The following is a 26,382-nucleotide window of genomic DNA, read 5'->3' on the forward strand; positions in this document are numbered from 1 at the left end:
ATCTCAGACTGTGATCGTAAAGATCAAGAGAGTGGGGAGGCGTTAGAAGGGAAAAAAGCTAACAGGAAGGTGTGAAATGACAAAAACATAAAGAAGCAAGTATACATTACGTTGTGTGTTACAAATTAGAAGTGTTTTTTTAGGTACATGTTTTTAGTATCATTGTATGTCATTTATATTCACAAACATCATTAACTCTTTTTGAAACAGCAATCATGTAGGACACCAAGCTTGAACTGCCTTTGTAGAACGTCATTTCTTTCTATGGCAGTTCTCTTCTCCATTAGATCCTTTTCACAGACCTAATACAGACTATTGAAAACGTACCTGACAAAAGAAGTGTTCCCGGAGAGAACAGTGTCGATTTTCACTCGCTGAAGGGTGTGATTATGTAGACCCGTAGTTAGTTTAAAAAAATCCTAATGCGCCTAGAAATCATTTATGTGTCTCTGCGCATTTCTTACTCTGAGTTTAGAAGAGAAATAAAGTAGATATAGCTGAAAAAAAGAAAAATAGAGGAAGATGATTCTCACCGTCACAGCTCATTTAACTTCTGAAACACCACCAGCAAAACACTATCAATCCAACGACTACCTATGGGAATTTTATTCTTTTATTCTGTAATAAGTGCAGCGATCATTTGGAAGAAAATATAGTGATGTAAGCCAAACCTCCATCACCGCATCAGCGGTGCCTCCCATCCAAATGTGTACCGCTTCCAAATCAAGTTGAAGCATCTTTGTGGAGGTTAACACCTTTGGTACCAGGAGCTGTGATTGCCGGGTGGTGTGTAGGGTCACTGTTGTGCCGCACAGGGCGCAAAGCCTCACCGGCACCATTATTTTAGCTTCAGTTTGGGATAAATACCAGAAACAGAGCATTTCCCTTACTGAATCAATAGGATCACCTGCTTCCCATCAGAGCACAGGCACTCAAGTAGCCTAGCTTTAAAAAGTTAATTTCTCTGCTATCGTAAGACTTCAAAATGATCGATTTTCAATTTTTTTTTTTTTTTATTTACTACATTAATTCTCTCTTGAAAGCTGTTCAAATCCGACCACCTTTAACTCTTTCTAATCACACTGAAGCCTGCTTTAACGCGTGGAAGAACCTCAGGTGATTTTTGCACCAGGAGGAGATTAAGAACAGAGGGCACCAAGGGATGAACGCTCACAGCCGCGGGATGGCCGAGATTTACCGCAAACTCAGCCCAAATCACTGTCCCTCACTGCCACCCGCCCCTCCCCGCCGCGGACGCCACATGGTACGTCCCCCCCTCTCCTCAGCACCCCCCCGCCGCCCGGCAGCGGTGGTAGGGCCCAGCGCGGCGCTGCGCGGCGGCGAGCCCGGCCAGGTCAGGCGCGGTGCGGGACGGGAGCGGGGCGGCGGGGCGCTCTCGGTCGGCTCCCCACAACGGGGGCTTGGAGGCGGGTCTCAGCGTTGTCCCGCCGGGCACCGGCCGGTGAGGGAAGCAGCCCCGTCGCGGCCCTCAGGCGGGGCGCCGCCGTTAGCGGTCCGGCTGAGGCGGCGTTGGGCCTCCCGCGCGTAGGCGGCAGGTGCGGCCGTGTCATGACAGTGGCGACGGCCCGAGGATAAAGGGGGCGGGGGGGGGGGGGGGGAGGGGGAGAGGAGGGGGGGGAGGGGAGAGGAGCGGCGGGTGGTTGGGAGGGAGAGCTTGCTCCGGGGAGACCCTGTAGCGGCCTTCCAGTACCTAACGGGGGCCTTCGGGAAAGGTGGGGAGGGACTCCATGAGGGAGAGTAGCGATAGGATGAGGGGTGACGGTTTTACACTGAAAGGGGGTTGATTTAGGTTAGATATTGGGAAGAAATTCTGTACCCCGAGGGCGGTGAGGCACTGGAACAGGTTGCCCAGAGAAGCTGTGGATGTTCCATTCCTGGAAGTGTTCAAGACCAGGCTGGATGGGGCTTGGAGCAACCTGGTCTAGTGGGAGGTGTCCCTGCCCATGGCAGGGGGGTTGGAACTAGATGATATTTAAGGCCCCTTCCAACCCAAACCGTTCGGTGATTCTACAGAAGCTTTAGGTGCAAGTTCCGGTTGTAGGCTGGGATTGACCTTTCTGCCAGGTGACAGCAACACAGGAGAACCCAGCCGGGGTAGCGGGGCTCAGGCTGGACAGGGAGAGCAAGCCCTCAGCTCCTGCGCTGGCTGCAGGACTCCATCCTCCTCCAGCCCCTCCACTCTTGAAGCAGAATCCAAAAGAGGGGAAAAGAGGTGTGGAGATAGGGATGGTCCAGGTGGCCAGGTTTACGTGACCAGACTCTGAGTGCTTGCTAGCTTTCAATCTTCTCTATACTAAAAACACCACTTGATGATCTGTGGCTTAAATAGTGCTATGCTTCCTTAAGCTTTTTTTCATGTCTTTCCTAAATAGAAGGAAAAGCTTTTTCCCCCGCAAGGATTGTCAAGCAGTAGAACAGGCAGCCCAGAGAGGCTGGGTGGGCTCCATCCATGGAGGTTTTCAAGACCTGACTAGACAAAGCAGCCTGGTCTTAACTCATAGCAGACTCTGCTTTGAGGTCTTGAGGTCCCTTCCAACCTGGATCATCCTAGGATCCTCTATAGATTTTTCTAGAAAGCTTTATGTTGGTGTAGCGTATTTTTGTAATCCTTCTTTACCTCATTTCCACTACTGATGCAAAGTATGGTATCATTTTTTGCCTGTTAGTGCAGACGTTTGAATGCTTACTCTACTATGTATTAATCTACAAAACTGATACCTATTACCGCTCCAGATTTCATCACAAGCTATTCAAATCCTATCTACACTGCTGTCTTCTAGGGAGATACCCATTTTTCCTGGTTACTTTAAAGTTCAATCTAGGAATTTAGTAGTTCCATTTTATTCTCCACAGCCTGCTAAGACCTGCCTACAGCTTGCTGTAATAAGAATGGAAATGACCAGCATACAGTAGTAGTTACACTGTTGCTCTCTTTAGTGAAAGATGTTGTGAAAAATACAACGTGAGCAAGAGGCTGGTTTGCTAGTTTTTCAAAAAGTGAGATTTGAGTCTCAAAATACACATGCAGAAATCCAAAATGTCTGAATGAAGTGAGGGATGAGTCAGCTAGTTGATCCTAGTATCCATCTCCTATAGAAGATATACATATGAGTCTCATTAAATAATGAAACTTTTAACAGCCCTTTAATCTGTAGATATAGGTCACTGCAAGTGTGCTAACGAGCAGGATCACAGATAACTTCCAGGTAGACATTAGCTCACTTCCTTATTGCTGTTATGACACCTGGCGATAAGAGGGTGCTGCTGGCAGTAAGAGCAAATGTCTCGTCTAAGCTGGCTGGTTTGGTTTTTTGTTCCCTAATGTCTCAATTGATTTACAATCCCTACAGCAATATAGGTGTGTAAAAAGTTGCAGTGGGGTCCTCCATATTAGGACAGTAGTCGAGCATGAGCTTTGAGAGACCTCTGAACTCTGGGAATATGTTACATACCCTGGAAATGTGATACTGTCATCTGTGGACGCTGAAATACACCAAATGATAACTCTTAATCATCTTCTTAGTTTCTACAGAACACCATGACATTAAAATCCATTCATCTCATTTTGCATGTTAAGATTTTGCTTAGTGCTTTACAAGGGCTCCTGAGTACCCCATGCATAGGTGGTTTAGCAAATAAAGTTTTTCTTCCTTCTGTAGTATTCTGTGTTTCTGCGTGGATGATCCTCACTAACAACAGGAAAAAAATTGACTGATGTCAAAGAGTTTCAGACAACAGAAAGCTTCTTTTAAGTGCATATAACAATCATTTCCATGTCAGATCTTAGAGGAGCACAATTTACTATATGAAAATTTTAAAAAATCTGTATAATAGATAAAATGACTGTATTTTAAGTGACTGTATTACTCACAAGGCAATTTGGTTTAACAGCAGGATTACACATTGAAGTAAAAGTCATGGTTAGTTGTTTTTCCAGTTTGTACTTTGGAATTTTCATCTGACATCCCAAACAATTGTAACAATACTTTATGTTGCTGGCAGTGTCCAGCTGAGCTGAAGCATTAATGAAGAAAGCCCTGATGCTTCAGAGATTTATTTACGCTGACTGGACCCACTCAGTTCAATAGAACTGCTCAGAGTACTCGGGCACAGGCAGTTGTGTCGCTCCCTACGGAGGAGAGGCTTTAGTTTGCAGTCGCCATGAAACAGTCACTTTTTCAGGACGTGGAAAGGTCAGCACGCGAAAAGTCTGTGACTTACCTACACTCGCAGTGCTTTCAGGGCTATTTGGAAAAATGGCTTGTTCTGTGGTGGAGCTTGCTGGGCAGCACTTCTTAAGCCAGGAAGTTTATGAAGATAAAATCATTAGCCTTGGGGTTATGACACAAGCAGCTTCATTAGGCGACCGGATTTTGCCTCAGAGATTTAGAAATACTACTAAAAACCAAGTTACCGATAAACAGCTTCAGTTAATAACATAAGCTTGCATATAGGAAATTATTTTTATGTCTTATTCTATTAGTTTATGATGTAGTAACGTAATGAGAGTCTAGCTTTTAGAAGCTGAAAAACATCAACTTAAAAGCAAAGGTACACTTTCTTGAGATAAAGTATTTTACCCCTGGAAGATATTTAACCTTACCTGGCAACTAGATAGAGACTTTATCACTTAAGTTCTTTAAACAAACTATGTATTTTCTTTAAAGATGGGTTATAAAGAAGATTCTAGTACAGCTGTTCCTGCAATAGGCTTCTTGCTCTGTTATGCAGGACATTAGGTTACATGATCATAACAGTCTTTTATCTCCTAAAAACCTCTTAATTTAACTTAATACTTACGTAGGTGTGTTTTGAAGCATGCCATACTTTGGGAGAGCTGAAAAGCAACTTAGAATTGTCAAATGCACAAATTGTAAGTTTGGTTTTTTTTCATTTTCAATTTGAGCAGTTTTAAGCATGTTACCAGCACAATTTGTGCGAGCATTTCACAGACCAGCAATTCTCCCTTTCGCACTCCATGCTTCCATAAAGGTTGTTATGAAAACACCGCCTCATATGTGTTTGACTGCTGCGGCTCCTTTGGCCATTGCAGAGCAGGTGACACCACCTGCGCTATTGGTGGTACCTTGCAGGCAGTTTAAGCAAAGGTGGGGTATGGGATTGCCCACCCCTACCCTCGGGTTGCCGGGTGAACCCCAGCAGAGCCATGCACCTCATCCACAAGGACTCTCTGCCTACTGGGGGTGGCCAGCAATGACAGAAGTGACCTGGAGACAGAAATAAGGCATCAGTGCAGAGGGCACCTGTGGCAAAGGAGGTGCTGGAAGAGGCAAGTGAAGGCCTGAAGATAGTACAGCATACTTGTGTCCTCTCCCAAAATACCAGTGTGCTTATTCAGAACCCAATTAACAGACTCAGCTAATGGAAACATATACATAGAGGTTTTTGATGATTCCCCCCCCCCCCTTAATTATAACAAGAATGATTTCACAATGCCATCAGGCTATGAACTGCTGCTGAAGGAGCATCAGGGGGGTCTCTGACACATGAAGGAATGAGTCATGCTCCAAACAACGCTTGAGAAGTTAACCAAACGCCATTCAGAAGAGTTCAGAAAGATATTGAAGCTGCTTTTTAAAAAATTAATTTGGTAGAATTACTGTCACATTAAATTGTGTGAAACATTTTTCTAATGTGGTGCGGGTGAGCTGTAATGTAATTAACAATGTTAGCTGCAGGAAACGGCTGACAGTTTAGTTCCTGTATGACTACAAGCATTTATGTGGACAGAGCGCTGCCCCCACATCAGGTCTGCCACATCCACAGGTTATTGTTGCAGTGAGGCATCCATCAGAATGTTAACCTTTCAAAAGTCTTCCCCCTCCCCCGAAAGCTAGTTTTTGTGCTAATAACAAAAAACACTGTTGAGAGTAATTTCTTATGCCAGCTCAGTCTAAATACCAGTGTCTCTGAGAACATTATGAGGTATAACTTGTACCTTAAATGTGTTTGCATATAGTTGTTGTTCTCTTTCCATAGGGTTGAATTCCACGATGTTGAGAGGAGTGGCTCACGGTGCAAAAGATATATTTACTCTTCTGTTAACGAGATCTCAGTACTGTAACCCAGGACTGGATTTTTCATCAGTATGGACTGAAGTAGCAAAGAGAAGCTTCCCAATATGTTCCTGTTACACAACTGATACAAAATCAAGGGAGGAAAATAAAAAAACCATTGAGAGTCTCCACAGATTGTCAGTCGACATTAAGAAGATACGCAGACTAAAGGAATGGGTCCTTCTCCAGGATGTGGCCTACGTTAAAGAAATTGCTGGTATCTTACAAGAAATGGGAGCGGATGAGACCACTGTAGCCAACATTTTAGAACGCTGCCCAGAAGCAATTCTCCATACCCCCGCAGAGATAAACTCCCAAAGAGCTCTATGGCAATTAGTATGCCAGAATGAAAAACAGTTGATTAAATTAATAGAGCAATTTCCAGAGTCTTTTTTCACTACTGAATATCATGAGAACCAGAAGGCAAATATACTGTTTTTTCAAGAGCTGGGACTTAAGAATAATATAATCACCAGGTTCTTGACAAGCGCACCCAATATTTTCTACAATCCCGTTGAGAAAAACAAAAACCTGATAGAAACATTGCAAAGAAATTATTTAAATTTAGGAGGTTCTGATGCAAATATGAAGATCTGGATACTGAAGCTATTAAGCCAAAATCCATTTATTTTATTAAATACCTCCACCGTAATCCAGGAGAACTTGGAATTTCTCCAGAAGAATGATTTCACTGACCATGAAGTTCTACAGCTGCTGTCCAAACTTAAAGGTTTCATTTTTCAACTTACTCCTACTACTATGCAGAAGAGTATGCATTTTTCCCAAAATGTCTTTAAGTGCAGTGATCAAGAATTAAAACAGCTAGTGCTGAAATGCCCAGCCCTTCTCTACTATTCTGTTCCAGTTTTGGAAGAAAGACTTGAAGGACTACTGAAGGAAGGAATTTCTGTATCGCAGATTAGAGAGACACCAATGGTGCTGGAGTTGACAACGCAAATTGTTGAGTACCGAATTAAAAAACTCTCCGCTTTGGGATACAATATAAAGAGTGGAACTCTAGAAAGCTTGAATGGTACGAAGAAAGATTTTGAAGTCAATTATGGTAAGATACAATCAAAGAAGGAGAGACCAATTTTTAATCCTGTTGCTCCTGTAAACATTGAAGATTAATTTGAATGCTGTCCTTTAAATTATGCAAAAGAAAACTATCAAAGAGAAAAAGAGATGTTGGTTCTTTGAGACTAGCCAAAACAAAAGTAATCTTAACCAGATTGTAGTCTTACACTGTACTTTGTCCTGCACTGGGTGTTAGGCACAGCTTCACTATACAGTTGTAGTTTTCTAATGCTTTCAAATAATATCATAGAACTTGGTTATGATAAAGGTTGCCTTTTCTTTTTCCCCAGAGAGTACCTCACATGGGTTTTTGTGGGTTTTTTTTGGTTCTGCTACATTTCCTCGTCTAACAGGACATTAACTACTTTGGATTCTCAGCTCTGTCACTGCACAGTCCACCCCATAATAGCGATTAGCACAATCTTTACCTGAGACAGAGAAGGAGGGGTTTTTTTCCAGCAGTGTTCATCAACCCACTCTTCTGCTGACTTTTGGAGACTCTTCTGGAGTTCCGTTCCTTATTGCTGAAATAAGTAGCTCTTGCTCCTGGATCCTGAACTACAGCATTCTTGGATAGGAGAGCCTGGCTAGAGCACAGTCTGAGAACAGGGGCAGGACATGGTATTTTTATTTATTGACTGCTACAGTAAGGCCCTAGTACATTTGTGTACAAACCATAAACGCAAAGAAACATTTTGAAGAAGCCTCCTTCACCTTTCTGAGACTTCAAAATTTACTGCTTTTACAAAACGTTTGGGGCAGGAAGAAATACATTTATTGTGGTTGCCTGGTTCTTAATTTCTTTTCTAGCAAGGCTCGGGGAGAGAAAAGGTTAGGGAGAGACTCAAGTGAGTCTTAGATGATTGCAGGAGAAAGGAAAAAGCCCTGCTTTTATATTAGGTGTAACTCTAGTCCATAAGCCACTGGTGATTAAAAAATGACTACCAGATTTGCAAACAGCTGCCGCAGTTTCTAAATATACGGGTGACACTGCTTCTCGGATATCACTGTATAGTTAATTGTTGACAAGTGCTGGCTTTCAAAATAGTAACTATCTGACAGTGTTTAAGTCCTCAGGGGATTTTACTTATTTTCATTTATGGGCTGTGAATGGTAATATAAATTAGTAGCGTCATTGACGATCTAGAATTAGGATCATCAGTGATTTTATTTCTCAGAAAGACTTTCCTCAGCAACTATTCCATACACATTCCCTCTTGACAGCAGGAGAAAAACCAGTTACACACCCCCTCACTCCGGGCCATTCTTCAAGGTCATTTTTAACAGACATTTTGGCAACAAGTCCAGGGTTCCTTTTCTTAAAGAGAAATTTTAAATTGCTGAGGAAAGCTGGTATTGAATTACTTGTTTAGAGAGTGGGCTGCAAGATGATGATTTTATATAGAGCTTGCCACGTTATGTGCTGCGAGCTTGGAAAGGGCTAGAAACATCTGGTTAGAGCAGTGCCAAGATCTCGACAGCTGAAGGTCTTAAACTCACCGCCATGCAGGCGAGTGCGGACGTGACAGCAGCTTGTGGGGGAAAACACCGCTCGTGTAAGAGCATGTGTGACACTGGCAAGAAGTCAAGAGGCAGCACATATCACCAGCATGATAAGAGTCAGTCTTACTAAGCCATTTCTTTGCTGATTCGTCAAAACGCATTATCATTTTCCAAGAGGAAACTGGGAAGACAGCCGTATTAAAAATTCATAGGGACTTGCCTTTGTCACTTTCTGACTATCCTTTAGTGCTCGACTATTAAGCAGACCACAATATTATTTGAATTCAAAAGCACCCTTCCCCTCAGACACAAGGGGGCATTTCAGCTCGCTGAAGCTATTCATAATACAGCCTTTAATGCTGAATCACAGAACTGATCGGTGGTTTAGGATGAAAAGGAAACCAAGACATAAAACAACATTTGCCCTGAAAATTTACTTTCAGCATTGCTACAGGTGTCTCTTTTTAAAGTTCCTGAAACATCTTATTCCCAGTGGCAATGGACAGAACAGGCAAGAGACATATTTCCTTAATTGAGTCACAGCCTGAGTTACCACAAACTCATTTTCCATTCTGAACATTTCAGTTTCTCCTCCTCCCCTTTCAAAACAAAAGCATAAGCAGAGGCTCCTTTTCTTTTACCAGCAGAGCAAAATTCATTCAATCCTTCATTCACAACTCTATGCCTGGGACTGGTTTCTCTCTTCTTCACAGGATTAATTTATAATAAAACCTCAGAGAAGCTCCCAATTACCAACATGTTGTGTTGCTGAAATCTGCTTCCTTGTCTCTCGCTGTTACTCACAGAGAACATGAACCAGTTTATACCATTATAGTCTGGCACATGAAAGCCTGCAGACCAGAGTTTTGTTATACAGTGAGCAGTCAGACATACAAGTACTTTCATGAACATTTCCCCTTTTGAAATGAGGGCTATGAAAAGGGAAGTAAAATAAAACCACCACAAAACCACCCCCAAAACACAAGAACAATCCCACTCCGTCTGAAAACTTCAGTTCCATATTCCATTCAGCTCACTGATTTAAAAAGTGAGTATCCCCAAACCTTGGTTCCCAGGTAACAACAACAACAAACATGTAGTACAAGGGATTTTGTGTCTATGCACAGCCAACACCACAGTGAAGGTACGGTTTTTGTTAAGAGCTGGTTGGTGCTATTTAGATGCAGATAAAAGACACTCTGGGGCATGATACAGTGGGAAGATTCATACCTGGGCATGCTTTTCTCCACAAATTAACTGGGAAGCTTTCAAATGTCTGAAACAGCAACAATTTAATGTTTCACAAGTGTCATGACAGAATCAGAACAAGTTTTTAAGACTAGGCAAGTTTCACAAGTGAATGGAAAATATGCAGGACATAGGACAAAGCTCTTTTCGGAAACTAAAACCATATGCCATGTTAGTGTTTCAGTTACAAGACTCAGAAGTAATAACTACAGGGTATGTTAAGAACAAAACATAATGAAGTGTTGGCAGCTCTTTACAGATCTAACATCGCACATCTCAGACCACACTTGTTTTGCAACAAGTTTCATAGTATAAAAATTAAAGAATGTCATAAAAAAAAAAAAAAAAAAGGAGTATGACCGGTTCAACATTTATGTTTTCAGAAAACAATTACGAAGGGTTTGGTTGAGCGTCACAAATATCACTGTGCTCCAAACAGGTGACTCTTAAGTTCAGTGGTAGCACTCTGGGATACATCTACATTGGATACTGCAAGGGAGCAGACAATACTAAATTATTTGCTTCAGCTAGATTGCCTCCGATATCCAAGCCAGCTCATTTCTAGAGCTAACTGGCATCCTTAAACTACACTACCCTATATTCTATGCACATAGCTTTTGACTATAAAAAACAGTTAAAGTCTTCCATTTGTTGCATAAACTTACCTCATTACACCCTTGCAGCAGAATGGAGTGAAGCAGCTGGTGCAGCTAACAAAAGGAGCAGGTAATTCCACTTGCTGGGTTTTTGCTCTCCCCACCGCCCCAAATCCCTGTGCTTATGAATAACCTGCTACCAACACATACAACAATTACTGATATCAAATAAAGTTGTTCCAGGCTGCACCTGAAGTACCCACAGCTCTGAGAGACTAGGTGACTACTGTACCATCATTTACACATAGGATACTTTCAACACCCATGAATACAGGACTAAGCTTTAGAAAAGTGATACGTTTGGATATTTATTTTTTTTTTTTTAAATTTCTAAAAAGTCTCCCTATATATCCTTCTTGTAAGTTCTTTGTAGGAACTCAAGTTTTTAGAAAATACTGCATACACAACATTCACAGTCTTCTTCTGTGGGCTTCCAAGGAGATTATTTGCAAAGTCAGTACACACACACACAGAGAAAAGATCACCAACAGCTTCTATTTTAAGGCAACCTCAAGCTGTGTATTTCACAAGTGCATTTTGCCTCACGCGCTGCAGAGGACCTACAGATGTTCCCATCAGAGGTGTGTCAACACTTGGAATCTGTCAGTATACAATTTACTTGGATGATGTTTCTTCCTTTTTTTTTTTTTCTTAAGGCCTCATCTACCTTTTTTGGCTTGGTTTTAAATAAAAGTATTGCATTTTATAAAAAAAAAAATCAAAACACGAAGTATGAGAGAAAGATGTAGTGAAAAATTCCTTGCATTTGTTTAAACAGAGCAAGAAGCTAACCTGGTGCACCATGGAGTTGAGAGAACAGCTTTGCTGGTTCTTCAGTGGTTTCCAACTACACAAGGGAATTTCTTTCAAGTCAGACAGTTGTGCTAGATGACCACACACATCAGCCCAGTTTCCATTAAGCCCTCATTTTTTTCTAGTGTCTACAAAAAGTTTATTAGAAGCAAGTTTTCACTTGCAGGAAATAGATGCATATCATTAAATACACCTGAGATGGAGCAATCTTGTTTTCAGCAAAAATTTACAAAGTTTCAGATACCAGGATTCGTAAAGAGAGTGTAAAGCTCGTTCTGTGAGCGGCACTGAAACAACAGAACAGGTTTTCTTTACACAGCTTCACCTAGTAAAAAGATTTTTATTTTTTTCCTAATAAGGCATTAAGTTATTTACTCTTTATGATTGCCTCTACCACGTCGTCAAACTTTCTCACTTCTATCTCCCACCCTCATTTCCAATTTCTGCCCACCTCCAGTTCTATTTGCTCCAGTCCGCACTGGCAGAATGAGGTCATTGATAGTTTACAGGCTGTCTGCAAATACAGTTTCATAACCGAAACTATTCGGGCACATCCAACAATGCCATTATGCAGCTGAAGGATCCTTAGGCAGGAGGATGTGGAAACCACTGAGAACAGTAAATGGCATCTCGTCATATGGATGGAAGGGGAGAGATTACCAAGTTTCTATGTTCACATTTTAGTCCAAAACTGCAAAAGACTTACAGTAAATGAATATTCAAATACATATTATCCCTTCAGATACACTTACTCACTTCTATAGTTATCAAGTGTAACATTTCACCAGATACAAAGCTTCAATCTAGACTCTAATAAATCTTCATACTCTGTGCTAGCCAAACTTCTTCTGTCCTTTACAGATGAAATCGAGTTACTCGCACAGCTCTTCAGAAGACAAAGTGTCTAAGACACGTGGCTTCTCATGGTCCAAATCTTAGCAGATTTTAATGCCACTGATGTAATATTCTGAAGAATCAAGTATGTCTCAGTTTTGGTTTTAGTCAGACTTATCCTTTTTCTTTCCTGTTAAAGGCACTTTACTTGCAACAGCAGATCCTACAGCTGTAACACCTCCAGCCACAGCAGAAACACTTCCTTTGACTAGCCCCACTCCCATTGAGGGCACAGATGTGACCGCTGTTTTGGTAATTTCCAAGCTCTTCCCTCCAATCCAAGCAACGCCCCCAATTGTGGCACCAACAGCTCCCTTCGTGACACTGAAGAGGCCACCAGTCACACGAGAAAGCATGCCAGGCTGCTGCTGCGGGTGGTCCTTTAGTGAACCTAAGGGAGGAAACAACATGCAGATCAATCACAGTGCTATAATCAAAAGAGAACCACCATAGTTCCACATAAGAAAAGATGTTTTGCTGCAGCGAGACATACCTCAATGCTGTTTTCTAAAGCACAAGTCAATACTGAGCCTACAAATATCAGGCATATAGCTCCTAGACAGTCCTACATGATAAACTTCTGTCCTCTGTATGCTCCACTACCTTCCCAGACTCTGAATGGTCTCACAGCCAGATTAGCCTCATTTCTGGACTTTATTAACGGGGGGGATGACACACCCTCCTGTTCACCCCATCCTAATACTAAGAGTTAACCCACAGAGTGGGGGACACACAAAAGCAGCAACACTACCTTGTTCAAATCTATAAGGAAGGACTGGAAAAAGTTTCCTGGAGAAGCAGAGCCAAAGATTTATTTAAAAAAGATCTATTCTTTGAAAAGAGCTCACCTTGAGACAAAATTGCTTCTTTTCTTAGTAATTATTGCTTTGAAGATGTGTTTACGAGGGTTGCGTGCACGCGTCAGGTAAGAAGGAAAGAAGGTTACAAGCAAGAGAGCAATCAGAAGAGTCAAAAGAAGAGCAAGAAGGACAAAACTAACGCCAGCTCTTCACTGTATCACTTCCTTTCTTCATCACGTACACAAATTTGATTTTCTTCCATAAAGGCCTTTTCTGTAATTTGGATAGGGGAGGGGGGGAAGTGTCCCAATAAGCTCATTAAATACCAAAAGTGGTCCCCAAAGACATTAACAATAGCAAAAGTTACAGGCTTACAACAGAAGTCCCAATACGATGTCCAAAACTCAGTCTCAAACCATAGGATTTCTGCATGTTATTGACCACATAAACATATTTTTTCTTTTTAATGTTATGTTTAACCTGCATTTTACATAGTTTCTTGCTATACGCTGTAGAAGTCAATTCCTATTCCATATTTATGGTATAATTACATAGCCTCAAAATAATATAAAGTATTGGAAAGACTCCCAGAATTAGCCACTTAGCCTTACAATAGTTTAGTAATTACTTCAGTATTTCTACATGTAAGCTTCAAAATCCTAAAAAAAGATACATGCACCTTGCTGCTAAAGGGAATTAAGACTGCAACTCCATGACCCGCTACTGCAAAAGCATCATCTAATCTTCAAAGAAAAAATAGGAAGATGAAATAGTATGTTAATTTAAGCACACAAGAAAGTATCACCTACTGCACCTATAAACTAGTAGCCCTGGCACATGTTTCTCTGTAAGGTATTTTTGATATGAACTTTGAGAAACCTCTGGTCTCAACAGTGACGCTGCACAGGTAAGCATTTTTCAGCTCCTGTCTTGTCAATTCCTCACCCACTCCAAACACTTTAAAAAAGTTTCAGAGGGAACCATGGCAAGAGACAGCCAGTTAACAAAAGTAGGATAAGAGTTCCACAGTTTTTTGCATTTTCTAACTACCTGTAGATAATATATGGGATTTAACAGACCCATTTCCCTTTCTTAGGGAAAAACAACAGGGGCAACTAAGGAAAGAGCAAGTGGAACCACAGTGGGCAGAGCTAGGAAAGAAATAAACATGAAATAAAGAGGTGAGGGAGTCAGCAGTAGAAAGAACACGCTTGGAAGAGGACGAGCCTAGAGAGGCATAGGAAAAGAAAAAATCAGCTCTAGATCCACCAGAGACCTATATCCAGCCCCTGTCAACGCATTCACTCTGCACTGCAACATGCCTTAGGAGAACCAGCAGAGCAGGTCTCTGCCTCCAGTGCCCTGACTGCTGAAAACTCGCATTCAGAGGGAGAGTTTCCAAGAGTCACCTCCCAGCACTCATTTACTACAATATGAAAACTAAGGTGAGGAACTTCCCATGCACCTCCAATGAGTTTGTGATAGCGCCAGGACTGACCCAGCACTCAGGCTTCATTAAAAAAGTGTGAAGTTTGGCGTTCCTATGTGCACGTCCAGAATAATTCAAACAAATGGCAGGGGGATTGGAACTAGATGGTCTCTAAGGTCCCTTCCAACCCAAACCATTCTATGATAAGATGCCATCTAAATGAGAGAAGTTCTTAAAAGTTTAACAAAAAGAAAAATTAGCATAAATAGGAACAGTGCAGCTCAAGGGAGCAAAAAGAAAAAAAAATTAAATAGTAAAAATGTTTCCAGCTTACGCTGGTCTCTCTCTGTTACCTGTATCAATTTCTTCAATAAGAGAAAGAGTCATGGAAACTAGAAACACACGTGACAGCCTTTTACTTAAAGCCAAGTAATACCCTTGCTGGTTCATTCTAGGCCAGCAGCTTTTCACCTGGAGATCTCCAGCAAAAATGCATTGCCAACACAAGCACACAGGGATCAAAATTTTTATTTATATACAGAACGCCTTTAAAGAATCTCTCTCAGAGAGGAGTATGTAGAGCCTGGTATAAAATCCACTGTCTGGGTATTATTAGTTAGAGGATTCTTGTGACCAGACTTGCACACCTTGTAAAAAATTTGGTCAGAAAGTGCTTCACTTCCACCCATCACCATCATCAGAGTGAATGGGACCAAATTCTTACCACGTTAAGAGCTGATTTCAGTAAATCAGACCTGATGTTAGCAAGAAAGGACTTACCATAGCTAACTTAAGAAGTAACGAGAGAAACAAACAAGCAAAAGTAATCTTGACATGCTTTTCTTCACATAACTTCAGGAATCCTCTGACAACATCTACTCCATTTCACAAGTGTAAATACTGACTGTGCCTTGGTGTATTAATAACTTCTGATGATGGCTGACACACTTCCATTTCATTCCTGTTTGCCTTGCCCATTAGATTAGTAAATGCCTGCAGCTGTGAAGTTTTCATTGCCAGCTGATTTCTATTCTAGCACACACATTCCTGGTCTCCTTGTTTCTAATCAGTACAAGAAAGAAGGTGAAACAGATCATTCCTAGATCTAGGGAGAAAATGACACAAGTTCTCTGTTTGGGGGTTGGCTCAACCATGCTATGTTGCAGCCAGCTTCCTGCTGAAGAGAGTCCAACGGTGAACAAGAGTTTGAGTGAGCGTAGGTTGCAAAGGTTGGCACCACTTGCAAAGCAGAAAATAAAGGATCAGAACAGCCCTACTCATAGAAAGCTTAAGCACAAAAGCTTCTTCTACATATGTATTTCTTTAAAGCCTTTGGGCACCAAGCTTGCCGAGCGCGATTGGGACAAACTGGAACTATTTATATCTTTACGAAAAACTGCAAATTGGTTTTGGAATTGAGCCTTTCTTGTAAGGATTTTTGTTGGCAGCCTGTTCAGAGACTATCTCTTGCCAACATTGAACTGGTAGCCTTCCATCCACATTTGTCCTCCTTTCTACGATGGTGTAAGCATATTGCTTATGAAGGCCCTGTATGACATTTAAAACAGGGATCTTCTTCAAGGGTGTTACAACATTTTAACTAAACTCATAAGGCTTGAAGAGTGCATGTGAAACAGAATCAAAAGGAAAATGCCTCTTCAAGGATGGAGTTTCCATTAAGAGGAGCTGTGTTACATTCTATTCTCTCAAACTACACAACCTTTCTCCATCTATTTAGACTATATATCCAAACTGGTTCTTGTCATACTGAAAAGAAGATACTGTGCAGAAGAAAGTCAGTCTTAATTGCTCACAATCTATAAATAAAACCTCACAGTACCTAGTGATGATCAGACTCTGCTGTTATGCTCTAAATCTGGACAACCTACTCAATATTCTAGGAAGATTAAAAAAAAAAAAACAACACTCATTTGTTTCACTGCCTTCCTCAAGAAAGAATCAGTTGTAGTTTACCAGTCAGACCACTGTTCACTTTCTACATGCAAGGTTTAACGTGTATAAAATACAATTCGATCTTTAAGGGGAGAAGAAAAAAAGCAGCACCTTAAACAATTAGACTTGAAGATAACACACATTAGAACATAGTTTCCAACCTGGCATTTTCTTTCAGAAATGCTTCTGGGATCTTGACAACCCCATAAGAGCTTAAAAAGACTGATTTTTGTCCTCACACCATGATAACTGTAACAATTTTAGTAGAGTCTAAGAACCACTGTGCCATGAAAATCTATTTCTCCCTTTCCTCTCACCTTCTTGTACTTGTGTTTCCTGCCTAATAGTTGTTAAGAATAGAGTGAGCTATTCCACTTCAACCCTTCTGCTACAGTTAGCGGGTAATACTGTTGTTCAAGTGAAGTGAATTGTTCCGTTATACAACATATAAGAGCTAAGAAAAAAAAAACCACAAACGAGCAAACAGAGCTTTAAAAAGGCCATTATAAATTGAAGAGCAATGAACTGAGAGGAATCAGGACCCACCGACCTCGACCTCTACATCCAAGACATTTAGTCTTAAAGAGACTTCTTAAAGAGAAGAGGGAACACCGACAACCTGTGTGCCAAGAACGGCTTTTGATCTAGTATGCTCCCGGTCACATTATACACACAGGAGTCTTCACAGTCCTGCCGTTCCACAGCCCGGAAGAGAACTCTGCTCATTTGCAACTGCATTTCCTCTGCAGATCTAATAACCCATTTAAGATTCATTTAATTCAGGAGACCAAGATGCCACTGCATTAATGAAGTCAAGTGTGTGTTTGTTTTTAGGAAACCATGAGATTAAGTCAACAATGAGAACCACAGTTAACTGTATAATGGAAAAGGGTCTCCAGAAGTAGTAATGAAGTTCCATGTATTTTTAAACATATCTTGTTCAAAAGTTGCAAGCACTATGAACTCAGCAAGGTCTCCAAAAGTGAAGCTGGGCTCTTTCCATCTCACATAATGAACAGCAGAAATAAATACTTATTGAACCAATTCACATCTCTGGAAACTAATCTGCAAATTATGCCCTTTAGTTTCTACCCATCTGCTCCATAGTAAACAACTGTACTGATAAACTGAGTTATATGCAATGGTTTTATTGTACATGATAATGCAGATGTGAACAATAACCCAGTCATGGCTTGCTTACTGCTACTTAAACTAAAGTTAAAGCATTCAACTTGCAGCTCCATTTCTTTTAAGAGATATCTGAACTTCTGATGAAATTCAGTGAATTTACTTGATATTATGAAACTAATACATACCTTCTGGTGGTTCATCATGAAGGTATGATGGGACTTCCTGTTGATTTTTGTCCGTTTGATTCATTGTTGCCTAAAAAAAGAAATTCACATATGCTGTACATCTTTTCTGGCAAAGCATAAGTGTTACCCATGAATCCAAAATTCACATAGTTTAAGTTCCATAGAAAAGGAAGTTCTTATTTGTTACTAGATACACTAGCAGCTCCTGACAAAGCTACTACTATTTCATTACAAGACTCTGCTTTTGTACTCTTCGACCAGACTTAACACTTGGTGGGGGGGGCGGGGGGGGGCCCTTCACCAGGTCAACAGGCTTGGTGAGGGCTGCTGCCCCACACCAAGTGCATCTCAAACCTAAAAAGCAATTAGGAAGAAAAACAGTAGGAAAAGAACAGCAGCAGCATGCCTATGAGATCTAACAGTACCTGGAAAGCAGTACTTTAACGAAACAAGTCCTTGCAGCAGAATTTCAATAAATGCCACGAAAACAAGATGGAAGAAATGTAGTGAAAACATTCCATTTATCTTGTAACAGTACTGCATACACAGTGTGGTGATAGCAGAACTAGACTGTTTTAACTCTACACAAACTTGCCAATTGAAACATTTCCGAAAAAAGATTTCTTTACACCAAAAGCTGTTTCCTAGAGCAGTTCTAGAACACCAGTCCCTGACAGTGATGGGAAGCACAGGAGAAAGCTCAAATCAGCAGCTCTGATTACTGCATTTTCCCCTTCAGAAGGGGGAAAAAAAGCAATATCTAGTCCAGGTTTCCCTCCTCCTTTCCTCTGCACCAAGTGTGCCTTGGTGTTAAGTCCTGCCTCCTCCCTTGAGCCCCACTACCAACCCTGCCTTCCCTTCTCAGCAGGCACTCAGGTCAGGAAAAGGGGAAAGAAAAACAAGTTTATTATATCACTCAGCATCCTTCTGTCTTCCTGCCAGTGACCTCTTAGTTCCCTTTTCCCTGCACATACAGGGAGATGTACGTGCACAAGCCTTTAAATAATTTAATTTATTCCAGGAGTCACTGACCACCACAAAAATAATTCCAGCCTGCCCAGATCTCTCCATACCTCCTCTGGGTGAGAAAACAGTGGCTGGGATCTGAAGAAGGGATGAGGAGGTAGAAGCAGAACCTAAGGGTGGGAAGACTCACCTGGAAAACAACAGCTAAAACCCTTGCAGTCTAATTATGAAGTCAAAACATCACAGTAAAAACCGGAACCCACACGCTACATGATAGATCTTTGGATGCAAAGCAAGCCTGAATTGAATATTAAAGAGTCTGCACAATCAGCACTAAGGGTATCAGTTCACAACGCAGAAAACATAGCTACCTTTACAGAAGCAGCTGAATAGGAAAGCAAGCAAAAAAACCCTCTTACCAGGATGGCTGATTTGATGGCAATGCTGAACAAGGACCTCTCAAAAGCCAGAAACACAGATGTGGAAGCTAAGAAATAGGAAAGTGAGCAGCAACGCATCAAGATGGATGACTTGAGGGCTAAGGGGCAATCCGAAAAGTATCAATTATAGACTTCCTTGTCATTTTATTTAATCATGGGTCAGTTAAGTCAAGAAAAAGTAAAAAAGAAAGAAAAAAAAATAGCCCAACCAATCACAGAGAGCAACCAAGGGCAATCAGGTTCTGAGAAGGGACTGGATTCAGGTACTACACAACTTCTTTGCATTCATCTAATGCAAGCTGGAAGAAATAGAAGGATTTTGTCCTCACTAAGTGAAGTCACATGCAGGTTGTTGTTTTTTTCCAACTTGAAACAAAAATATCAAGCATTGCAAGAAAGAGAAGGCAGATGCTGTAAGACATCTGTAAGGCCTGACATTATGTCATCAAAACATCTGTACAAAGATGAAGCAACTATCTTTCTACTTAACATGTGGCCATTTTGTTCATTAAGATGATTATCAGGAATCTGGAAGGATTTTATTCGCTGTACGTGGAAAGGTCCTAAAAACATAAAATAAAAGTCACAACCTAGCAATTCTTACTTCAAAGGAATAAAAAAAAAAAGTTACCAAAACAGTTTTAAAGCAGGCTCAAGGGAGACATAAATGAGTTAAGCCAGAGATAAATTAATTTTTATAAAGAACTACCTCCACTAATATGTTTGTATCTAGCCAGCACATAATTCCCCAAAAGAAACCCCAATGAAATTGCTTGTTTGAGCTTCCAAAAAGTTTCTGTCAGCAATTCCTCATAAGCAGCTCAGAAAAGTTATTTAATCTTATAAGGAAAGACAAAACACTGTCAGGTACCATCAACAAGTTTAGAGGGAAGTTGGAGTAGGTTACCAGTTTTGAATACGGCAGAACGTTACAAAGTGTCACAAGGCTCCACACAAGTTTTCTGCTATTAAGAAGGTACTGGACACAGCAGCGCTGACACCAGATACGGCCCCGATGAAGTACCGAGGATCTGTCGTGCTAGGCATTGTACAAGTATTTAATTAAGATGAGACCTGTCCAATGGAAAGGGTCAGACTGGCAAACAGCGCATGGAAAAGATGCTTTCATAACTCTCCTTAATCTAGTTTAGGCTGTGGTCAGATTTGCTTGCAGTTCCTGCAAAGTTAAATGAGCAAAGCAACGTATTGGGGCGTGGGAGTTCCAAAGCTGTGTTCCTAGTCTAGTAATAAAGTATTAAAAAAAAAAACACCCGCCCCCCCAACATATAAAATCAAAGCACTACATAAAAAAAGTCGTAAGATTAGGCATTCCCTCCCCTGCTACCTTCCCCAGAACCTCAAGGTTACATAATTGTTGACCACAAGTTACTTTTAAAAAGGTGCCTTACACAATACATCATTCAAATGCAGTGACTTAACACAACTGCAACTCCTTCTAAACCACGGAAATACTTCACACTCTTAAAATTACAAGGACCACAGTGGTCTATCTTCTACAGCTGACGCACCAGTAACCTGCTGCTATCAGGCCTCAGAAGTCAATAGAGTACCTACGTGGGCCTGAGAAGAGCAGCCTAAGGGAAATAAGTCACCCTTGAACTGAATTTGTTCTACGCAAAAGCAAGCCTTCAGTGGTCTGCAGATCAGGAAGTTGAGAACTACTCTATGATGTGTGGTTCTGCAGGTGCCTGGAAGCACTACAGGAATGCTGCAAGAGATGTGCCTAACCAGCTCGTGCTAGTTTTTACTCACTGTTCTCCTACTACATCACTGCAAGTGAAAACAGTCACACCACTGTCAGAAAAGGCTCACAGCTTGACCCGAAACAGAATTTGGCGTCCAAGAGCTCACAAAGCACAATTCAAGTCCTTTTTCTGTAGAAGCTCTCCAGTGAACCACAGAATCAAGACCGAGATCCAACAAAGGACTTAAGCAGAAAAATTTAAGGTATCTAGGTTACAGCCTGCGTCAGGCATCCTTGTATCAAATTTAGCGCATCAGGAGACTTAAGAGCCTCTGAAAAGTGATCCAAAATCCTGTGTGCTAAACAGGGTGTAGCATATCTGGTGAGCAGGAAATACTACACACATGTCTTAAACCTGGCTCCCCTCCAGATATTTAAGGTGAGTATTTCTACTGACTGGAGGTCAAAGGCCTGGAATAACTGCTTGGTGGCATATGACTTCATCCAGTCTTGGAAGAGAGCAGGAATATAATTTTCTTCAAAAATTGCAGTGAGAAAAGCAGAAACCACTCACTATCTTTCACGTAATACTGTCAAGGTGAAAACACTCACCTATAGTTTAATGCCTCCTTTGTCTAATAAGATTCAAGCTCGTATGTCCCACGTTGCAGGAGTCCCCTGGTCACCAGACTGCAGTGTATCCTAAGGGAGGTTCCTCTTCACCCTCCCTGCTGAAGGTGTGTCCCCACAAAGAAGAAAGCAAAATTCATGAGACCCAACAGAGATTACAACTCAGCTAACACCTAAGGAACCGATCTGGAGGTGCAAGGATAAGATTTTGTGCAGAGAATTAAGTCATTCAGACACGGTATTGATTAACGAACTTTGGAAACTTAAGTTGGAAGCTGCAGATTCAAAGTCCCCTGTGCACGGAATCATTAGTCACAGTTATTACCAGTATTGCACATGCATGCAACAAGGCAAAGATTTATCAGAAACTTGAACCTTGGAACTTTTCTGATACATCTTTCAGAATCTTCAAAGTATGCCGACGGGCCAAAAAAAAGGGAAAAAGAAAGCGAGCAAGTAGATCTTTCTCTCTGGCATTTTCATCCTGTCATGCCAAATTCACAGTATCTTGTGTCACTGGGGAAAAGTCTCCAGCTTAATTTAACACCTGCATTAAATGATCACAGGAAATGAGGTGGGATCTCGATGAGTCCTGGCAGAACTCTCATACGCATTCACCGAGCAGACATCTAGTGTATCAGTGGTACTCTCCAGTTTCCTCTTTCATCTGTGCAGATGAATACATAAGCTTTCTCTTTTCTTGTTAAGAAGCAAAAGCAAAACCAGATCTTAAAAGATTTCAAACAGGGACACATGCAAACTACTTTCTGGGGTTTTTTCCTGTGGGCTTATGAGGGTGCTAGTCATTCAAGAGATAAGGAATAACTTCTCATCTTTTTAACAACACGTTAAAATACCTATCAACCTTCAGACTAAAAAAATAAAAATGGAAAGTCACTCTTTCAATTGGTTTTAAAGAAGAAAACACACTGTCATATTGTCAGAATATGAAATACTTAGGAAGCTTCACTGTTTTACACAGTTGTAAAGAAAGAAGTGGTTTAGAAGAGGATTTTTAATTCAAGAGCTATTTATAACATTAACACTGTTAAAGGACCCTGAATGAAAGTGCTAGGAATCCGTGGAGGTTAACAGTACAACCACACATACATTCACATCAAAGCTGATTCAGATAAAACTTTCTCACCAAATAAGATTCCTTTGTGAAGATTTCTAGTTATTTGTTTCCACAAACGTATTCTCCATACACCTACAAGAAAAGCAGAAGGTTAATGATATCTTATGGAACAGCACTACTGTCACATATTTGCCATGCATGTATGGTGGGAATCATAAATACAAAGCGCCGCGGTGGGGGAGAAGCATACTCGGCATGGCCTTAAGATGCCACAATTTTATGAGATTTATCTCACCAAAACACCGATTCCTTCTTGTCCTTGGGCAATGGAGATAATTTTACTTGCTCCATATGCTGCCATGAGGATTACTATGAAGCGTGGTAATCAATGTTAAGACCCAACCTCTCCTTAACGAGTCTGCAGTTCTTGGACCGCAATTTGTGTAAAGTTTTAGCCTTCCGTTGAGAAGTGGGCTCTAACCATTACAGATGTGTGTGCAGTTTCCTGAGCTTCAGATGATGCTCTCGATGTCTTTCTGACTTTACAGACAAAAAGCCCTACTGTTTCAGCACAGCAAACCTGGCCCAAGCAGCAGCCAGTAAAAACTGGCTTGTTTCAATGCCACTACTCAGATATTTGCGGGCAGCAGCGAAACTATCCAAGGATGGGGCCAATTTCAGTTGGCAGCATAACACTGCTCCAGAAGGCTGCAGCAGCAGCAGACAGCACTGGAACTATTCACCTGACAGAACTGCAAACAAACCGATCGCCTCATCTTAGTCCACCATGAAAAAATTATCTTCCTTCTGCCCACCAGCTATGCAGTTAGAAAGCCTGGCTACAGAGCTGATGGAAAACAAAACAACCCTTGCCACATGCACAGCTCTCCTTCCCCTCCTTCAGTGGCTGCAGCAGACTTCAAAACGAACCTGATGTCTCTCATGTACACGAAAAATTATTTTTAGGGACGATACTTTAAGAAATACACTTTGGAAAGATTAACAGTGCTCTACTCTCCAAATTAAACAAGGAAATAAGAATGAAGCCAAGAAGGTAATCCCACTCATGGCTGCCCTGCAGGGTATTGCTTCAAGCTGCACAAGCGACCCCTGACTATGAGCTTCCTGCTTTACGCCTTGAATTAGGGTTTGTAACATATCATGAGTGCTCAGTGCTGTCAGTTCTCTCAGACACAACCCTCAGAGCATGATATGGAAATGTGTTTTTCAGTTAGTTAAGGCAAGGGAGACAGTTGACTGAACTTCTGCAAGAAGAAAGAGTCCACGCTAACAGCGCTAAAGTAAAAAAACAAATCCAGGCACGTAGAAAGCACGTAGCTAAAAACCAAGAGCATAGCTGACATTTCAACAAGCCTTCTGTTTAAAAGCCAAGTTTCAAAATTCAAATTTATATACAAAGCAAGACTGGCTTGGAAGCAAGCATCCCCTTTTCAGAGAAAAAAAAAGAGTTTTCAGAGAAAGACTATAGCAAGCTGATCAGAAGTTTCCAGGTGTGAACCACAGCTTACTTTTAAACATATAGCACGGTGGGCTACAACACCCTTCCCCCTGTCCCCAAAGACACAAGTCTGCCATAATACAGACAACAGGCCCACAGCATGCAGAGTTCAACATACAGCTGGAAAGGTAACGCAACATATCTGCATTAAAAAACAGACACCACAATTAAAGGCAAAAAAGGAGGCATACCTCCTGAAAAAAAACCAAACCACCAAACCCTTAGCTCTGCCCGGGACATTATATCATCAATTCTGCCTATAAAAAAAATCCAGCATTTCCCCATCACCCTCAACTGAAGTATAGGTCAGGCGCCAAAAGAGGCTCTAGGGAACACCTGATGTTGGCAATCAAGTTTTCTCCAAATCAAGCATTCGCAAGATACCAAATCAAAGGCCACAGGAACCCAAATTCCCCTTTTCTTGTCCTCCAAAACTGGTTTCTAGAAATTAAACGGTGAATTCCAGTAAGGCATAGGGCAGAGCTTTAGAAAGGCCATAGAAGCTCCATTTTATGAGTCCTGTCAGCCCCCACCTCCTGCTAACTCAGCTTTCTAAAGCAGAGCCTTCCCCATGTCTTCTAATGCTTTCCCAACTGCCTGAGCACCACACCTGCCTCAGCTCTCCTTTTCCAGGAGACCTACAAAGACAAAACCTGACAGTGCCTAACAGCCAGGGCAATAAAGCAGCTGCTGTACTTCCCTGCCACCCTGCAAACGAAATAATGAACTTTTTCCCTAGCATCCACCACCTGTTTGTTGGCTCCTGCCTGACATTTATCCATTCACTTGCCAGACAAGGACCACCTTTTTTGGTTTGCACTTTTGCGCCACTGTCCATTTCTATACTGAGGAGGCAACATCAACTCTACTGAGCGTTAACCACAGCTTAACAGAAAGCTTTAAAAAAACCCAAAACCTCAACAACAGTCTGGAGAGTATTTACTGAGCAGTCTTAAAACTGATGTGCGTAAAAAACAGTATTTGTGTACTGAATTAAGCTGTCTTGTGTGTACCCTTCCAATTACACAGAGCCATGCTGCCCAAAGCAATGTTCCGCACGCACTGAAGCGGGCTTCATGCACTTGGTATTTATCTTCCTTACGCAGCGACATCCTGATTCAGAGTTCTCGTTTGCAGCCCGGTTAAACGAGCAGAAGGAAGCATATAATTGCATCCGCAGAGGCTGTCTATGAGCTTCGCACAATGACCAGAACCAGCTGCATGGCTAAAACAACTTGGATTTATTTTAGGCCACATCACGCCTAGGCTAGGTGAATGCCGAAAGCTAAGCTGCTCCCAGTTCACAATAAAACTCTTCCAGATTCTGCTCCATCAAGCTGGACTTGAGAGAAATAGATGAAATAAAGAGAAATAAAGATACAGGAAACATGAGAGTACAGTGAAGTTTAAAAAGAGAAAAAAATCCGAAACAAAGCTTCTCCTGGCAGGGAGAAGTTCAGGGGGTAGAACAAGACCACCCAGGAAACAGGTCAAGGCGAGCAGGGGTCCCAAGCCGCCCCCCGGGGGGAGACGCTCCACCACGGACTGGGGGAGCCCGGCCCGGGGGAGTCCGGCCCAGGGCAGCCGACCCCGAGCCCGGTCCCGCACCCGCGGAGGCGCCGGCCCCGGCCCGTCGAGGCCCCACACCCCTCCCCCCGATCCCCGGCAGGGCGGCCCGAGCCCCCACCGCCCCCGCCACGTCCCCTCCTCGCAGCTACCTGCCTCGCCGGCGCAGCTCGCCCGGCGGCGACCCCCGCCCGCCTCCCCCACCGGGCCGGCCGCGGGCACCGCCGGGCACCTCGGCGCAGGGCGGCGGCACTGACGTGGCAGCCAAGGCCTCGGCGGAGCCGCTACGCCCGGCGCGGCCCTGCCTCCCTCCCTCACGCCCCCCGGTGCCGCGGCAGGAAGCACAAAGGCGGGCGGGAGGCGCCGGGGGCAGGTGGCGGCGGCGACAGCAGAAGCGGCGGCCCCACTTCCCCGGGCCCGCCTCTCCCGCCGGCGGCTCCGCCGGGTCCCCTCCCGCCTCCTCCCCCAGAAGTTTCCCTTCCTCCGTGGGAAGGCACGGAATGCGCTCGGCCGGGCTCCCCCGACTAACGGCGGGGCCGGGGCGGCTGCGGCCGCTCAGCCCTCACTCACCGCGCGGCTCGGCGCGGCTGGGCTCCGCCGCAGACTTTACTCCTGCGCCTTTCCCCGCTGCCGACGTGGCGCCCCGCCGCCGCCCGCCCCGTCGGCGCCCGCAGACCCCGCCCCAGCGCCC

General features: G+C 42.7%; 2 protein-coding genes across 14 annotated transcripts; one reads left to right on the forward strand and one right to left on the reverse strand.

The window, feature by feature from the left end:
• Positions 1-1,281: 1,281 nt before the first annotated feature.
• On the forward strand, positions 1,282-10,256 carry MTERF2 (mitochondrial transcription termination factor 2). 3 transcript variants are annotated; one of them, XM_074580745.1, is made up of 2 exons: positions 1,282-1,354; positions 6,022-10,256. In XM_074580745.1, exon 2 carries the CDS (start codon positions 6,036-6,038, stop codon positions 7,227-7,229), a length of 1,194 nt encoding a protein of 397 aa, XP_074436846.1. In that variant the 5' UTR covers positions 1,282-1,354; positions 6,022-6,035; the 3' UTR covers positions 7,230-10,256. The 3 variants fall into 3 exon arrangements, with proteins under 3 accessions (XP_074436846.1, XP_074436826.1, XP_074436837.1); XM_074580725.1 differs by having other exon boundaries at positions 1,325-1,556; positions 6,022-9,432; XM_074580736.1 differs by lacking the exon at positions 1,282-1,354 and adding an exon at positions 1,358-1,462 and having other exon boundaries at positions 6,022-9,432.
• On the reverse strand, positions 9,952-26,382 carry TMEM263 (transmembrane protein 263). 11 transcript variants are annotated; one of them, XM_074580792.1, is made up of 6 exons: positions 26,262-26,375; positions 25,228-25,462; positions 22,676-22,738; positions 21,511-21,629; positions 17,788-17,857; positions 9,952-12,680 (listed from the first exon to the last, which is right to left on the reverse strand). In XM_074580792.1, exons 5-6 carry the CDS (start codon positions 17,849-17,851, stop codon positions 12,394-12,396), a joined length of 351 nt encoding a protein of 116 aa, XP_074436893.1. In that variant the 5' UTR covers positions 17,852-17,857; positions 21,511-21,629; positions 22,676-22,738; positions 25,228-25,462; positions 26,262-26,375; the 3' UTR covers positions 9,952-12,393. The 11 variants fall into 11 exon arrangements, 10 of the variants coding, with proteins under 10 accessions (XP_074436893.1, XP_074436922.1, XP_074436872.1 ...); XM_074580821.1 differs by having other exon boundaries at positions 21,511-21,626; positions 26,262-26,357; XM_074580771.1 differs by having other exon boundaries at positions 25,228-25,467; positions 26,262-26,357.

The sequence above is a fragment of the Larus michahellis genome, chromosome 1, assembly GCF_964199755.1.
Source record: "Larus michahellis chromosome 1, bLarMic1.1, whole genome shotgun sequence".
NCBI classification, from domain to species: Eukaryota; Metazoa; Chordata; class Aves; order Charadriiformes; family Laridae; genus Larus; species Larus michahellis.